This window comes from Anopheles coluzzii, chromosome 3, assembly GCF_943734685.1.
Source record: "Anopheles coluzzii chromosome 3, AcolN3, whole genome shotgun sequence".
Lineage (NCBI taxonomy): Eukaryota > Metazoa > Arthropoda > Insecta > Diptera > Culicidae > Anopheles > Anopheles coluzzii.
In genome coordinates this window covers 34192768-34210530 of record NC_064671.1, presented here as the reverse complement: position 1 = coordinate 34210530, position 17763 = coordinate 34192768, and the positions used below count along the sequence as shown (strand labels likewise).

The 17763-nt window shown below is 46.9% G+C and overlaps 1 protein-coding gene across 3 annotated transcripts in view; it reads right to left on the bottom strand.

The window, feature by feature from the left end:
- Nucleotides 1-2084: 2084 nt before the first annotated feature.
- The window catches only part of LOC120954785 (zinc finger protein 235-like), a 241899-nt gene continuing 226220 nt past the window's right edge, over nt 2085-17763 (bottom strand). For all 3 annotated transcript variants that reach the window (XM_040375023.2, XM_040375025.2, XM_040375024.2), the window contains 5 exons: nt 12868-13150; nt 11364-11860; nt 7196-7361; nt 3141-3224; nt 2085-3065 (listed from right to left, as the gene is read on the bottom strand). In XM_040375023.2, coding sequence (XP_040230957.2) covers nt 2860-3065; nt 3141-3224; nt 7196-7361; nt 11364-11860; nt 12868-13150 — 1236 coding nt within the window. In that variant the 3' untranslated portion in view covers nt 2085-2859. The remainder of the gene's footprint in view (nt 3066-3140; nt 3225-7195; nt 7362-11363; nt 11861-12867; nt 13151-17763) is intronic.

The window sequence follows — 17763 nt, the reverse complement described above, 5'->3', positions numbered from 1 at the left end:
CGCTCATTCCTAGCTTGCCCTCTCCTTCTAACATGCCATTCTGCCACGTTTAGCCTCTCTCTCTCATCCTAGCCTCCTGAGAGTGGCACATCGTTAGACCAGAGGAGTCAAACTAGTAGGGGGTGGCGAACCACTACCGGGCTAGTACAAATATTATATTTTCGTCAGCGACAGTACATCTTTGATACCGTACTTGGACACACACACCTGACAATCTTTCACATCACCTGGAAGCTATACCGAAGCCAGCCACCGTTTCAGCGCGATACGAAGAGGAGCACAGACAATCAGGGTGGTCTGTTGGAATTTGTTTAAATAAAGAATCGTAGCCATAGTTCAACTATCTTCTGACCAAGATACTTCTAGCCAAGACTAGCACTAACTATCGATCAGGGAAGAACAAAAGCGCATTTGGCAATAAGGCGACACGAGCGGCTTCAGATTTCGCTTTCTTCGTATGAAAGTCATTCAAAGCTGTATTATTTTGGTGAAACTGATTCGATTTCATTATACTGACTTTTCCACTGATTACTGATTTGAACACTTTACAAGAAAATGATGCTTAAAACACAAAATAACACTTTATATTGCATAAATAACAACGAGAAACCCCGATTTGATCACTTGTAAACTACGCACTACGACCAAAACGACAGTTGTCAACAAAGCATCCATAGCATACTGCGATATTTGGTACACCGAAGGTTAGTTGTACCAATTCTGTAGTACCAACGTACAGAAAAAAGGCATATTTTCGACGAAATTTTGGTGAATTTTGATGCGTAGTCGTTAAATAACTAATATTTTGCACCAAAATGATGATTTTGAGATGAAATTATGGTTAGGTGCTTGAAAATCGCTAATATCCTACAGTGCTGCTCTTAGCAAAATGGTAAGAGATACCAAAAATTTTGCCAACACATTTTAAACGGGTGATATTTAACAAACGGAAGTGACCAGCGTGGAACTAATGAAGCACAAATGTGTTAAAATGTTCATATTTGAAAAGAAAAATCCTTCCGTGGTTTTAGAATGCAAAAAGACTGTTTTAGAGCAAAAATAGTGTTCGTTATAGCCATAATTGGTGCTATAGCCACAATTGGTACACTTACCCTACAACAAATTGTATGTGATGCTGGCCTTGTTTCCCTACTAGCTCCACAAACCAAACGCTGTCTGGTAAGGGAATTACCATATTCGGATTGACACCCAGAGGAGAACATGTACTTCACGGTGGTCCTTCCATCGACCGCACAAAGTCTTTCCTCCCTTTCAATGCAATGTGTCGTGGGGTGCTGGGGGTGAAAAAAAAACCATATCATTGTCATCGACTGTCGCTCGACTCAAGCTCATTAGAATTAGACGAAAGTGACCGATGGTAGGAAGGAAAGGAATAAAAAATAATAAAAAAAACAACGCCGTCGATAAAAGCCACAAATGCGTGATTGGTGTCTGCATACATTTGCTTCTAATTAGCTCAACCCTCCGGTTCTCCCCCCTCTATCGAATGTCCGATTGGGTGGCGCGCAGGTTCGGGCAGCAAAACCGATCGACAGCTTACACGTTGTACGTCCGTCACGTTTGATGCATAGGATAATTTTGTGTGAAAATTCCAGTTCCATTTTACCAACAAGGGAGGGTCGGTCGGATTTGCGATCGTACGGTTTTGGTTTGGCGATCGGATCGGCTCGAGCGTGGATTAATATGCGCTTGAAATGCATACTTATGCCCCACGCATCATTGCCGTCACACGTGGGCACACTGCTAGACACACGGCAAGCATGGGGTCGAAGGATGGAGGGAAAGATTTATAGATACCGACCAATTTGTCACCTGAGGTTTAGTCTACTGTGCACTGCAAGGTCCGCCACGCTCCACGCATCGGTTTGCGTTTGATTTATGTAATTAGAGGCGCGTATACTTTAATGGACTATCTCTTGCGGTGTAATAAGTTATTTTCACACTTTACCGCAAAACCGTCTTTGCGCCGTACGCAGCGCGTGGGCTGGATGGCAACGTCATCGCCAGGTAGGCCGCCCGTACGGAAAACGTTATCGACGTTGCGCAAGGGCGGTCAGCGTCAGTTGAGTTTCGCTGTTTTTCGTTTTGTTTTTATTAATAAATATAATTTACATTTAATGGGTAGAATTAATTGCATTTAAAGGCTTCTCTTTTGTGTGCTCTTTTGCCCGAAATATCAAAACATATTTCAGGGCCAGTCAGTCAGTCAAAATCAATGTTTTAATCAGTATTAGCCTTTCCGGTAGTCTGATACAAGTTTTTTCCAGGAGTTATCATAGCTGTTGGACACTTTATTGATTTTTTCCTACTTGAAATGGGTATAATTTACAGGGTTTCCCACGATTTATTGGCCAGTTCCCATGATTTTTTAGTGGGTTCCCATAAATTTTTGGTGGGTTCCCATAGATTTTTGGTTCGTTTTCATAATTTATTGGTATTTTCCGATTAGATATCAATACAATTGGACCAAAAAATTCTGGGAAACGGCCAACAAATCGTGAAAACGCACCAAAAAAATATGAGTGGGTTCTCAAACATTGATGGGATCCAACCAATAAATCGTGAAACACCCTGTAATGTAATGAGAATTGGAAGTTATAGCATCCTTGTTGGACAATAGGGTTTCTTTCCTAGGTTCCAATAGGATTTCCAAGGATATGAAGTTCATCTCCAATAAGAAAGAGTCAAGGAAGTGTCCCACAACTATGAGAACCCCTGAAAACCCCTGTTAAACCACGAGACGTTAATATGGGTGGGGGAAAAAAGGTCCCCCATTTCTTACGCTACTTAATTACTATGTACAGCCAAGGTTTGTTTTTGTTCGGACGAACGCCAGACTCAGCGACTCCTCGTGATCGGTTCCGCTTTCGCGTGTCGCCAGTGGTAGCGGGGCAGCCGATCGTTCAGCTTGTCGTGCCTGTCGGAGCTTTCCAGCGGGGAAGGGCTTTCCTCCCGCTTTTCGTAGCTAAACAGTGGCCCGATCTCTTCCCCATCGCTGCGCAGATCGCTGTCCACGTCCAGCTCGGACTCCTGGGAAGCATTTTCTGAAGGGATGGGAAAAGCGTACAGTGTTAGTGAGCGTTTTACTCGTCACGAGCTGTGCAGTTCGATCGGCTTACCTTCGTGAGTTTTCATGTGCGCTTTTAAGTTGCAGGCGAGTGCGAACGATTTTTTGCACACCTCGCAAACGTGGGGCTTATCACCTGCGTGGGGGAGAAAGGGAAGAAAAAATATAGTTTGAGTTAGTAAAATAGTGTTAAAATTACGCGATGCAAAACTATTCGAAATTAATGATATTTTAACAACTATTCTCTCTTTTCTCTCCTATGCACCTCATTAAGCTACGTAATGGAACAACAAAAAAGGGAAATGGAAGCCACTGATAACAATTAACCCCCCATGCATCAAAAAGGCAAATGCGAAAAAGGGCAAACTCACGAGACGAAGGATGGCTAACGGCTGGCTGCTGCCGAACTTTATCAATCTTGAGCTTGAAGTTCAGCTTCAAGAGCTACCTTTATAAATATCCCTCAGTCCCATTAATCGTTTTAGCTACTTCACTTTTCAAGCCCCAGAAGGAGAAGTGCCGTTTGTGGTGGTAAAGGATCGTCACAGTTAATTTTACATTCCCACCACCCGCCACACAGTCCCATCCTTGGGGATGGCAAAACTCTGCGATTGCATTGGTGCAGTAGCATCGGACAGGCCAGATCAGGTTCGGTGCCTGTGGGACGATAATTTGGTAGGACATTATGCTCAGCCATCGTTAGTGGTTTGGCGGATGGTGCTGTGGTTTTTGCGGTGCTGCAAATGGTTTTGCCCTCGTTATAGTGCTTTAGCTTCGTGTTGGATCTTCTTTAAACATTAAACTGACACACAAAATGTAATGTTTAATGTTGTATATGTATTCCCCAAAGTAAATACCACACGAGATTCCGCGGCGTCCACCCTTTCCCGATTGCTGATGATCTGGAACAGAAAACGGCAGCGTCATCGTCAGCAGCCCAAAACTCGTCAGTTCGGACCCACCAAGCGCCCGGTTTACCTCCACACGTCCTCGTTTACCGCACGAGGGCTGCCTGACCCAAGCGCATTGCGAATGAGATTGAATCGTGGTTTTCGGGAGAATGGAAAACAAAAAAAACGTGGAGTGGAATGATCCCCCTCCCCCCCCCGGGACACACAGCAGGGATGGAACGCGCGGATCCCAGACAGATAAATCACGACATCCCCATGCAAACCTCAGAGCAACGGAGGCGACGAGCAGCTCGGAGCTCAAAGCGGATCTCCGGCGTGCTTGCCGCTGGATGGTTTGGAAGGGTGCAGGAGAACGCGGTAAGCATCAGGTTGATCTATGGAAATGGCACCCCGCACCACACGCGCCCCGGTTGGCACGGAGGGGGCAGCAAAAACCAATTTAGTTTTAATTTCTTCAGCAGCAGTCACTGCGCCGCTGCAGTTCTCTCCTCTTTCTAGGCTTTACTTAAAACAACAGAGCCCAACCGTACCGGGGGCACGATGATTTCGAGCAAAGCGCAGAAGCCAACAGGGCGCACTGGGAGAGTTTACACGCCAGGCATGCGTGTACGGCTGGGGCGCGTATTAAATTATTGTGTTTTCGTTATAATTTATATTAATCGTATTCTCGCACACCGTTACCGGCAGAGCAGAGCGTGGAGAGCAGAGAGAGATCAATCTCTTCGGGTGCTTTTGGAATGATGGTGGCAGCAGTGGCGGCAGGATCGTGATCGTCTTTGACGGATCCCGCCTACTAGTGTTTACTGCGGGATATGCGGGCATGAACTTTGGTCGGGGGAAGCATTGGGTTAATTAAAAAGTTCGTTTAACATTCGCTGAAGGTGGCTCAAGATTGGGCTTTAGGTTACCACTTGTTAGTAAAAACTAGGAAGCATCATTCTCGGGGTTTTAGATGATTTTACATCATCTATATGGAATATTCTCTTCCGATTCAGAATGTTTTATGAAACTTACTTGAAACACCCCACAGAGACACAAACCAAACCAAATAAAACAAAACGAAAAATAAACTCCCCTGTTCTCTAATCCCGCTTTGGGACGGCGCCAACCCCAAGCCACCCCCAAAGGTGAACCAGACTAGAATCTGATCTGAGCAGCAAAGCACCGGGAAGGCAATTAATATCTTCCACACACACACCAAGTGAAGTGGAAGACTTTCTCTAGCAGCGCCCATCATCGTCAGCCACCTCCTCCGGTGGTTATGATTTTGGGCAAAAAAAGGCCACCTTCTTGCCAACCCAACCGCGCTGATTAATTATGGCTTATGGTAATTAATAGAGGGAAATTATCCCAACCGCGATCCCGATCGGGGAGATGAGGTCCAGCCGCTTCATAAATATTCCCACTCTGCGCTACTGGTTTTGGAATGGCGGTGGGGAGTGGAGTTGTTGTGTGGGGTGAATGCTTTTAAAAGCATTTTGCTTGCGCCGTGTGTACGATTGGAGTTTGTGAGATTTGATCGATTCGAAGCTTGAAGGTTTCGTGTAATAGTCACACACACACACACACACGATCATGACGCGGACACAAATCAGCTTAGGTAACTGCTAGTAGCAGGGGATCCGGAGGCCAGCTAGAGGTGATTATCGTGCATTATTTGGATTCGTTCTTCCCGGCATCCCAACCAGGGGCCACAGCGACCAAGATGCCAAGATTGCGCTCAGTTCGAAACCGTGAGAACTGAGCTCCGATCCTTTGCCGATCGGTCGCATCTCACTCCGGATTAAAATCGTCCTAATAGAGCTATCATAGCGTGCAGGTCAGCGTTTCCATCTAAACGGACGCGATCCTATCGGGAAATTAATCTTAATCCAGGCAGGCAGACCTGTGGGTGCTTTTCCCAAACCCAATGCACAACCCAATAGGGAAAGCAATGGCCGTCATCAATCAAAACAATGGCGTGAAAGCTGGCAGGAATGATGATGATCGACAGGGATCGGCGAGGATCCTTGTTTTTTTCGTTCTTCTTGCGCTATCTTTTTCGTTCTGTGCGTGTTATCTTACACCTTACGCATTTCCTCAATTAATCTGCTGCCGGGACGGGAAGAAAAGGGGTTTTTTTTTTCAAAGGGAGGAAATAGAACTTTAATTTAGACGGCACCCCTAGCGCTCGCCCGCATCTACATTTTGTCCTCAGCGTGCTTTTGTTATCGTGGATTATAAAAATATTATCCTGCGTGAAAATGAGTCTCTCGTGGGTAGAATGGGAAAGCCCCAGACACACACTAAAAGGATGACGACAGCCACGATTGCAAACGGAGAGAGAAAGAGGGATGTTACCTCCATGTTACCGGCAAACGCGCAGGAAGTCAGGAAGTCAGGATGGCCGTTAAAGAAAGAGGACAGGAAAAAGGATATGCAGGACCAGCACGGTTCGAAGGGTTCCACAAGGCGCTCGAGGGCCGTTTATCGCTCTATTTTTTTACGCATCAAGTTGTGCTGGTACGTTAGTGTTGGTGCATTTGTTGTTGATGATGATCGTCCTTTCGTCCGGTGCGTCCTTTGCAGCAAAACGGGCGAACTTGACGGTTTCACCTTTTCTTACCGGTCGAATTTTACCTTTTTTTTTGTTGCTTTCTCGAGCCACACAGTTCTACCCAAGAGTGTTTCGAGGCTCAGTTCGGGGTTGCATATGCCGTCCGAAGCCGGCACACATTTCCCGTATTGGGCTCAATAAATTGGAGTTTCTGTTAGTGTTGGTGGTGGTGGTGGTGGTGGTGGTGGTGATGTTCCCGGTCCCTTACAGTTCCGGAACCCCTAAATCAAGCATGTCGAAAGCCAAATGTTTCCGCTCTACACACACACACACACACACACGCAAAACAATGGCCACCAAGCCACCAGACAGCCTGCGAGCCAGCAAACGCCATGTGCGTGTCCTTCAAGCAAAGGAGGGAAAACAAAACGGAGCGAGCACAATGGAGCCTTGCTGGTTAATGTTTTTCACTAACGAACAGGTGAGTGAGCGCTGCCGTTTTCATTTTTGTTATTTTGTTTTCTTCTTTCTTCCCGCCCGAGGGACTGCTCTTTATCGTTGTTCCTTTCGTTTTTTTTTGCGAACACCATAAGCTGAACTTGACTTCACCGCAAAGGCGCAACACTTGCGCAATCGGATTGCATACGGTCCCGTACTTACCGGTGTGCAGGAAGAGATGGTTCTTGAGATTGGTTTGCTTGGAGAAGCCACGGTTGCAGATGTGACACTTGAACGGCCAGGACCCGTTGTGGACGTAGGTGTGCGATTTTAGGTCGCCCGGCGTCGGGAAGGACTTGGAGCAGAGGCTGCATTTGTGCGGTTTATCCTGGATGGGTGAAAGTGGATCAAAAGACAGACAGACAGAGTGAGAGAGAGAGAGAGCGGTTAGAATTGAAACATTTAAAAGAGGAGGGGATGCCTTGCGCATTGCTTTTCTTGGCATTAAAGAGTGAAACCGGTGCATGCGTTTCAAGTAATATTAAAAGGTAAAAATGTGATAAAAATCGATTCTAAAAGGTTCGTCGCTTGTTCGCATTTATCCCTCTTTCTATTTCTCTTTTTCTCTTTGCCAAGGACAGTAACCGCCTGGAGACCGAAAGGATGCAATGCCGCCGCACCGCTTTCGATGGCAGGTGGGCTATGCGCAGGCACGTTGCGTGTCCGGGACCGGAATGTTGGATAAAAATCTTCCCCAGGCGGCAAACGCTTAATGCTGGGCCGTGCAGGGACTAAAACGGGGCATCATTTCCCCTCCTCCGGATCGGTCGGTTTGATTGCTTCGGAAGGATTGTTTCAGTTTTTATTGGTTTATGATTGCCGGCAATCATCCTGTCCGACAGGAGCGGATGTGTTTTGCGCTCTTGCGGTGCTGTGAGAAGGGTTGTTACGGATCGCTCTGGTATCTAACAAATGTCGCTGTTTTGTGAAGTGGGATGCTGTGGATGGCTTGTTTACAAAAAAAAAAAAAAAAAAAAACACACGCACAGGCCATTTGGTGTGCAGGAATGTGCTAATGGAGTTGAAATTGAGGCTGTAATGGTGTGTTACTTGCAAAGGTTCTTATCAAACCACATCGTGCAAACAGCATGTTGCAAGATGTAAGATGTAACTTCTAATCAGTACTTCAGCAGCCTTTACCTAAGCTGCTTTGTAATCACCATTTTGGTTCATTTAATTATAAGGTAAGCCTCAATTCCTCGGTAGAGTGCAATACGATTTTAACCTTAAAATGTTAAAATGTTCGTTACAACGGTCACTTCTATTATTTTAGTGTTTTTTTTTAAGTATGAAGAGGTCATCCATAAAAGACGTTACTTTCTCGTCTGTGAGAGGAGATATCTTCCAGCGTTACGATTTGTTACGTATGATGGAGAGCAGCAAGGGCAAAGACTACGACATGTGTCCTTCATTTAAAGATAAAATCGTTCCATCCTTTCAATATGACGGACTAGATATTTGCTGGATTTGATCTGATTGGTCCTTTTTCGTATTGGAGAACTTTAGCATAACTCCTTGTTCTTCTCTACAAAGAGACTTGTGAGGATTTGTATTCTACCTGTTAATGGTTTTCTTACACTTGATAATATTGAACTGTAGGCATTGAGAACAATTCGACCAATTTAGTAATTAGCTAGGACTCTTTGAACGACTTCTGTAACATGAGAAAGTTCTGTTGGATGATTCAACAGTTTTCATAGCATTATCAAACCTACCATCTTCCACCATCCAACAACATCCCAAGAATGCACTCGAATTATTGTGGATTGTTTGGAGCGATCGCTACAAACGTATACTCTCTGAAAACCCCCACCAAAGGGTAAAGATCTTGCACAGTTTTGTTTTCCAGTTCGTTTCTTTTTTGGTCGGTAGCTCGCAAAATTCGCCCCAACTGCGGCGTCGGCATCGCATCAAAGCATATCTCACTAATAGCTGCTCGTAACTCACGACGTTCTTAATCGTGGTGGCTGTGTGTGAGCACACACCGGCTAAAGCCAGCGGCAAACCGGGGCAAACGAGCGCACCGCGGGACGGTGGCATCACTTTCGATTATGTGCTTTCGCCACAGCGCTTTCCGCAGCCAGCTACCGGAGTGCCGGATTACACTCCCGGAAGCTTCCGCGGATCGCTCAAAACAAATAATGCAACACAGCACAAGCGCGAACCAAGGGGGTGAAACGAGATCGCGTTCGTTTGCTTTCATGCACACCGCTCGCGGGTGACTTTCGGGGGTAAGCAAGCGGTGCTGCAAGGGATAAGGATTGTTCCGTTCCGTGCCAGGGGGTTCCGAAAAAAACACACAGAAAAGACGAAGGAGTATATTGATACACCGTAAAATGTTACCGGGTCATAACGTAAATGGTGCATTATCGCTGAGCGCTCGATTTTGGCTCTTTCCTTTGCGATGCCTTTGTGTGTCAACGGCGGCGATCCCGGCCAGTCTGTGTGTACCTTTCGGCGTGCGGGTGAGGCGCTTTAATGTCTTTTGTGTGTGTTTGTGTGAGTGTGTGTGCTGTTCGCCATGCCGAACAACCAGAAGCCCACCACCAGAAGGATCTCTGTGGTTAAGCGAGTAAGTTAAATTGTGCGAAACAACGAACTCGTTCAATCCGTCTCTGTTTTACTTCCTAATGAGCTCTGTTGGGCTCTCGTCGGTTGCTTCTGATTGTAGAGTGCACCGAAAACAAAAACAAAAAACAAAAAGTGCACCGAAACCGGTCGGCTGTAGACGGAATGGCTTCATTTGGCAAGCAGTTGGGTGTTGTTGCTATTCCGGTCGGGGAAATATGAATGTTTGCATCGGGGATACGGTTCCCGTCCCGTTTGTCGTTCAGTTTTTAATTTCGAATATTAAAACATTAGCCAAAGTGCTGCCAATCCGGCAGGAGCTTTCCATTGACTGGCAAATTGCGCTGAAAACGAATAAAATGTATTGAAAAATATACCCTCCAAGCTGATGTTTGCCACAAAATAGCGGCTCAAAAAGATGTAGAAGGTAAAAGTTGGGATCAATTTCGATGCCAAAACATGCCGGACTGCGCCGTACACCGCCGCTCAAGCTAATCAGTTTTATCGACCGATCAGGGGCCGGACAAAGGCAAAATTAAGAGAAACAAATCCCCGCATCCCAAGCGCAGTGTATACTGTGGCAGATGTAGCAGATGGCTTGAAAGAAAATTGTATTCCAATACGATACGATATCTTATCGCATTTGGTTTCATGTTTCTCCCCGCTCTCCCACCCCACTATGTTTTTATTTCGAAAACAAAACTTCAATTAAGCCGTGCACGGGGGTGACCTTTACTTCGGGCGGCTGAAAGCTTCGTTGTCCACTCCGCCTTCCCTCAAAAGAATATGTAAATATACGTTCGTTGTAACGTGTGGCCGGGTTTGATATTTCCGAAATCAGTCATACCGGGCGACAGGAGGCCCTAAAATCCGGTACAACTCTATCGATCATGGGGACGGGCAGAACGGCTCAAAGCGTTTGGCGCGTTTTGGAGGGGGGAAAGAAGCTTGGTTGTCGAGCCACAATCGAACCGGTGACAACATTGAAGCTGACTTTGATTGATGGGATCGACGCACGGACTCTCGATCGGGCGGTGATCGCGCACCGTCTGCATTCCCATCGATCCGTTACCGTGAGATCCGTTGTGAATATGGCACGGCTTGACGCCGACCAAAAACCGCCGATCGGGAAAGACCTGAAACCAGTCTAATTATCTTTTTAATAAATTCTGTTTAATTAAGTCCCCCCTCGAAAGTGCTGGGAGGAGATGCTCGGAAACACCAGCATCACGTACGGCGAATGTGGATGAAAGTGATCTTCTCGGCAGTTTGAAGGGAAGGGAACGGATATAAACGGGTTTTATGGGGTTTTCTTTCGGTGCGAACGCTCTCCAGAACGCGTTGTCACCCGATCGTCCCAATGGAGTTCTTGTTTTGCTGCTTTTGTTTTGCCACAAAACAGCGAAAATTGAGAAATACTTTTCGATTGCAAATGATGCGGATCTCCTGCAGTTTCTATCCGTACTGGGCCTGCCGGGTGGTAATTAAAGGTGGGCTAATAATCATAAAAAACACAAACGTTGGGGATGGTTCCCGAAAGCAAACGGACACATACGGAAGGTATTTGACACAAGCCGCAGATCCTACCGGTGGTGGATGGTAGATCGAAAAGACCGACTCATAAAATCGATAAGAAGGGGATAAATGTTTTAATTACTGAATGTTCGTGACATTTGCTGCGATTTCGGCATCTCTTGGATTTCTGTCCAAAATTTGCACTTCGAAATTATAAAAAAACACACACACATTGCATTGATCTTACCTTGATGTGTGTCATTCGGTGGTAGTAGAGGTTGGAGCTGGCGGTGAACCGTTTGCCGCACACCTGACACTGGTGCGGCTTCTCCCCGGAGTGTATCCGGACGTGCGTGTTGAGCGAGCTGGACGTGCTGAAGCCCTTGCCGCACACGCCACACACGTGCGGCTTTTCGCCGGTGTGCGTGCGCATATGGCGCTTCAGCAGGCTGGGCCGATCGAACGCCTTGCCGCACACCTCGCACGGTAGCATGGCCCGCTCGGACCGTGCTGAGGGGCGCGCCTTGGGGGATGCTCTCGATCCGGGTCCGCTCGAGATGGCGGCCAGCTCCAGATCCAGTGCACCTTCGCAGCGATCGCCGCCGCCCGTGCTGGCTCCGGACGAGATCGAGATCGATGAGTCGTCGCCCGACACCGACTTGTGCTCATCTTCGGCGCCCGATGACGGTGAGATCGGTAGCATCACCCGCGACAGGAGCGACGTCGAAAGGTCCAGCGGTGAGTCTGCGAAAGAGTTTGGAGAGAGTGAGAGAGAGAGACGGTCTTGATAAGCGATCGCACAGAGGTAGTTCAGGACATGCGGATTTGCTCCTTCCCGTCGAGCTGTGTTGCTACACTTAACGCCTCGTTTATTAATCGACGATCATTAGCGCTAATCTAGCACATTCATTTCACACCGCTTCATTAATTGTGCAGTCGGGAGCTTTATCATTTGCCACAGTAACACACACACATACAGTCCCACGCTGCAACCGGTAAGCTTCCTGGCACAGCCACCAGCACACTGGTGACAGGAAATTAATTCCCACCGGTGGCTGTGCGAACCAAAGTGTTATGGAAATCAGTTTCGGGCTTAATTACTCCCGATTCTCCCTCGGGCTCACGCAAGCGCGGTTTTGCTCGGAACTCCGAACTCTCCAGAAAGGAGATCATTATAAATGCCTTTGAGTTAGCACTCGGACTGGGATAAACCGTGCAGTCGAACTCGAAAGGTGCAACAACAAGCTGCAGCTGCCAAAGCAACAAAGGAAATGGCCATGTGAGTTGCAGAATTCTCGCTCGATCTGGGGTCTCGAGAGCTCGGGAAACAGGGGAATGCCACCAGTCCGTACGACGCGGCCCAGTATCTCGAAGGGTAATCTACCGAATTATTTCAATTATTTTCTTGTTAAGAAACACAACACTCATTTGTGTGTATTAATTTAAGCTCTCTTTCGGGCCGTGAGCTGGAGGAGTCGGGCACAACAACATCTCCTCCAAGCCCATGATCCCGATTACACAAACGAGAGCCGGCTATTATTGATAAAATCACTATTTTATTTATTACGAAAAATCGCTCTTGCAGTACCGAACGACCGAGTGTGTGTGTGTGGTGCGTGGCATTGGAAGCTGAACACACACACTGTGATGGGTGAAATGAATGCTATCTCAGATAGGCCGCGAGATGATCTTTCGCGAGGGCTTTTGTTTCTTTTGCGACTCCCCGTAAATGGCGAGAGGGCGCTGCTTACCTTCGAGGATCGAGTCCATCGTTTGGCGGTACAGCTGACTGCGCATCCGGATGAAGAAGAGCTCCTCCGGGCCCTCGGGCAGGTAGTAGACGACCAGCTCCTGGTGCGACGGGATCGGCTTCACGATCTCGTAGATCGGCTCACCCTTCACCTTGGCGCAGACCACGTTCACCTGCGGCCCGTACGTTTCCGACACTCGCAGGAACCGGATCCAGTTGCAGTGGCGTACCGTTCGTCCATTAATGCTGGTGATCTCGTCGTACAGTCCAAACCGGTGTCGAATCTGTAATGAAAAAGAAGACTATATGGTTATTGTGGTGCTCTAACAACATGTCAGATGACAACGAGGTGCTAAAAGGAGGGCAAATGGTCATTTCCTGTGTACGCTTTCACTCAACTCTGCGTGATTTACCCTTTCAAAGTGATGACGATCATGCATCGCTAGTGACAGCTCGTAATGCCTTAATTAATGACCCTGTAACGCCCCCTTTTAATGTGCTTTCCCCTACCCTTAGATACGCCTCGTTCCACTCTGGTGCACTATCCGACACAGCCAACCCCAGGGTAATTCGTTCCCCCTCTTGTGATTTATGAAAAATTACTCAACCATGTAACCACCGACACTTACACCGAGCATTCCGCTCACCGAGGGTGGCTAGATCGTTCTCCTTCTCTTCTCTTTTAACGCGTTAAACTATTGTCACTTTACATGGCCACGCACCATCTCCCCACTCCATCGTTCTCCCCACACCAAAAGACGTAAAAAGACGCTTAACGAGTGTAAACATCCGTCGTCCCCTGTCCAAGAACTCCCCACCGATCGCCTCCGTTCACCCTTAGGCGATACATATCTAAGTGGACACAGCGAAGTGAACGAGGAAAAGCCGGCCAGACCATTCATGATTCCCGATCGATACAGATCGAAATTACAAATGTTGGATAATATATTTCGATGCCCACCTGCCGGCCACGGGTACGAGCAGTCGCTTTCCCAAGCGATCGCCCGTCGATCGATCGTTCCAATCGCCATTACTGCCCAGGCCAAAGATTGCAGAAATGTTTATGAATATATATGAGGAGATAAAATAAATTTCCGCTTCGCGCTACTTGTTGCTGTCGCGGAAGATGCCCCGCGATGACGACGCTGGACCAGCGCCTCGTATCAGCAGACGCGCGATCGCCACTCTCGGGAACAGGAAGAAAAAAGATCGAGGAAAAGTGATACCGAATTGATGATCATAATTTGCAATTTCGCTGTTCTACCGATCGTCGCTTGAAAGGCGGCCGAGGGCATGCGAAAGACATTACCGATTCCCGGGAAGTCAACAAACCCTTTCATTGGGATGATGCATGCCATAAAAACGATCGATGGCCGAATTTCGTCCCTACAAGACCTTGAATAAATGCCATCATCGGCCCAAAAATGTGTCGGAGATGATTAAGATCCCTTCATTCTCGCCGATGATTATGAAGGAAAAATGCCTTTGATCCATGGGTTGATGTAGCGCATAATGGAAAATTCCCCTTTGAAAATATGTTGGGACTACTCTTCGTAGAACAAACGCAAGATAAATTTAAAGGTTTACAAGAAATTTTTGGAGGTATTTTTAATAGGAACTTGTCTTCAAGGGACACTCTTCATCTGTCTTTACCACTACTATGTACTCCATGTGAGGTACCGTTGCTCCATGGTTCTTTAGAGCCAACGGATCGTTAATCTACCGTTCAACCAATGAAAATCATGTTCTGTCATCATACAACTCATGCAAAACCAGTTCACCGCTCATAACACACCAAGATGTTCTGGGTTCATTTCTCAACGATCGCAAATAGCGTTGCTGTCAAGTGAAAGAATTGTCACTGCAGATTGTTCTCTGATTTATCAGTCCATTCCAAGCTCCCACTCGTCTACATTCCAGCATCTTGGTGATTTATTCTAGCACACACACCAACAACCCACCAAGCCACACCGCCAATCGCGATGCCTCGCCCAATTCCACGCGACACGATCAACCTGATGGAGGAAAACAAATTGTGTGTTTGACAATTTATGCACAATTATCGCATTTGATTTATGAATATGAGAGACACTTTGCTACGCCTTTTTGCGTTGAGGTTCGACTATTGCGTTGGGAACGAATCTACTCATGCAGGCAATCGTTCTCATATTCAGACAGACAACTGGAGTGGAGAGTAGGAAAACTAGTTTCGCTTCCTGCGTTCTGGCGGCCATTGGCACCACCACCGAAACGATGGTTTATTGATTTATACGTTTATTATCAGATTTTCGGTGGAATAGGAAACGAATCAGAAGAGTCTCGGCTCCTATTAATTTCCGAAACAAACTCGCACTGATCCACTCCATCACCAGTCGATCCTTCCGATTATCCAGAATAACCATAAAGATCGATAGCATCCTGCACGAACGATCATCATTAAATGAGATACTCTCAGGGGAAACTCCCGGGGTGGGAGCAATAAGATACGTACCGACGATAGACATATTCGGTCCATCGACTTTCGGCAGTAAAATAACGGATTGCCATAAAAATGACTCCAATAAAGCACGGCATCGCTCATCGATCTCTTCAAACGGTGGACGGTTGTTTATGTCTTGGGTTCTTCGTTCAAGCTTCTTGCGTTGTGCTGGCGTGTCCAGAGGTCAGCGGGAGATAGATTTTAGACGCACATAAACTTCAATTTGTTCCGGAGCCATGGGAGACGCTATTCTTGGAGTGGATATCTTTCTCAAAGCACGCTAGCCATGGGTCAAACGCCTTGGTATGGAACCATGCTGGGATCGCAATCAGATTCTAGCATCTAGTTGAAATACGATACAAGACGTACTACTGTATCGGAGGCTCCACCAGCGTGGCAACGCGTTCATCATCCGAATTGAGCTATTTGTTCTACAGCGACTGTACGAATATCTTTTACTCTTGTTTCAGACGTTTGTCATGTTTCTTTTCTTTGTTTTGACTTAAAATCTTCATCTAATACTAAGGCTTTCCACGTGGTTTATATAAGAACCCAAGGTCAGATTCAAAGCAGTCAAATGAGAACAAAAAGCAAGACGCTAGTGAAACACGGAAAGTAAGAATAACCAGGCCATGGAAACAATTGCAAGATGATCACGTTTTTCCAATTTCCTTCCTCACTTTCTGACCGCAAACTGATTTAGAGCTACGTTTGATTATTTGCTTAGAATGAGCTCTTCCTTGGCACGCGTCCCATTCACAAACGAAGAAGACACGCACAAAGCATCCCGGACCCATCCCAAACCCGCCGACCTGCGCAAGATGAGCACAAACATGGGAATTACCGAACTGATCCAGAACAAAAGAATCATAACTTCACAACAAAAGCCCTGACTCATTTTCGGTAATGAACGCAACCGAGAACATTATCGGATATTCTGGCCAGTTAGCTCTTCCGGCACTGCTTCTGGTTAGCCGGCGACGGCAAGGCTGATTAGCCAGAATGAGCTTTTGGTTTCCCTTGCGGTTCGCCCTTCACCGACCACCGGCCAAAGTCGTGATCAATTTATCTTTCAAATTAATATTTATTAGCTCTAAAACGATCACCCAACTGGCTGGCGTCCCCGACCAGGAAGAACAACAAGCTCCGAAAACCCGACAAATGACACTAATTTAGAGCTTCCTCACATGCTCTGTTCTCCCAACTTCTTAGCTTCTGTGACCCTCGTAAATCTCGTCGCGACGATCGCAACCGCCAATTTCAACGCTCCAAATGATCCAAACAACAAACCCATAGACTTCCTCAGTCTTCTGAGCCATCGGAATGCCTTGTTGGAAATAGATTTGGTTTCAATTAATTTTCTCCACACAACCAGCTCTCCGAGACTCCCGGTCTGCAACAGAGCAGGGATCAGCGCTCCGGTACGTGGAAAGGCTTTCAGAGAGCTTAACACGGTCGTGATGTACTCGGACCACGAAGAAGCCCACTGACTCTTTTATGCAAATGAACGGTCGGACCTTTTATCTCGGGATCACCGGGTGAGGATCAGCGGCTACAAGAACAACTGAATTTGGAGCCTAATGTCACGGCACTCGGTCGATCGTGGGGGCTGCGTCGGGGCTAATCCAGTAGCCAACAGGCCGGGAAGAATTCCACAAGCCAGAAGCGATGCCAGGCGAAGTGTGAGAGGAGACTCAATTAAACCGTTGTAAGAGCACCTTCGAACAAAAGTTTCCAACGAACGTATCGACCACTTCACGGATGTCTTTATTAGCGATTGAGTTGTTCCAACGGTAGCCAAGATGCACGACCCAAACACACATCGCAACAACTGTAACATCGATTCCGCCAGCAGACGGTAACAGTACATCCCAATGCAGTCCCATGTCTCGAACTGGACTGGAACGAGTCTTGGAAAGATGTATGATACCATTGGCGTGAGTGAGTTTGGCTCTATGGTTTCTGGTCCTGTTTCCGTTGCACGAGTGCAGTATCTCTGCGCATTATGCATAATTAAGTAATTGTTTAATTACAAAACTCGAAACGTGTTTGCTTCTGGTGCATTGTCGCTGCCAACGGGAGAAAGTCCCGCTGTTCCGCAACAACTCAATTGCGCACAAGTCGTTCCGGGTGATTCACGCGACTCATTTGCATCCCGGACCACAGACGGCTAGTAGAACCGGCATGCAATCCAGAAGCAGCGGGCTCTAAAATCCAATCTTTATTTGCACAATTATCATAAAGATCCCGAGTGTATTTGTGTGCGTGTCGGGTCCGCTTACAATTCGCGATGGGTTGCCAATTCAATAACCATAACTGTCAGATGATCGAGTGAATGAGAATGGAAGGACCAGATCAAACAGAGTCGCGCAAGTCGGCGCACCGTCTTTGCTCTGTCTCTTGGCTTTGCGTGTGCTG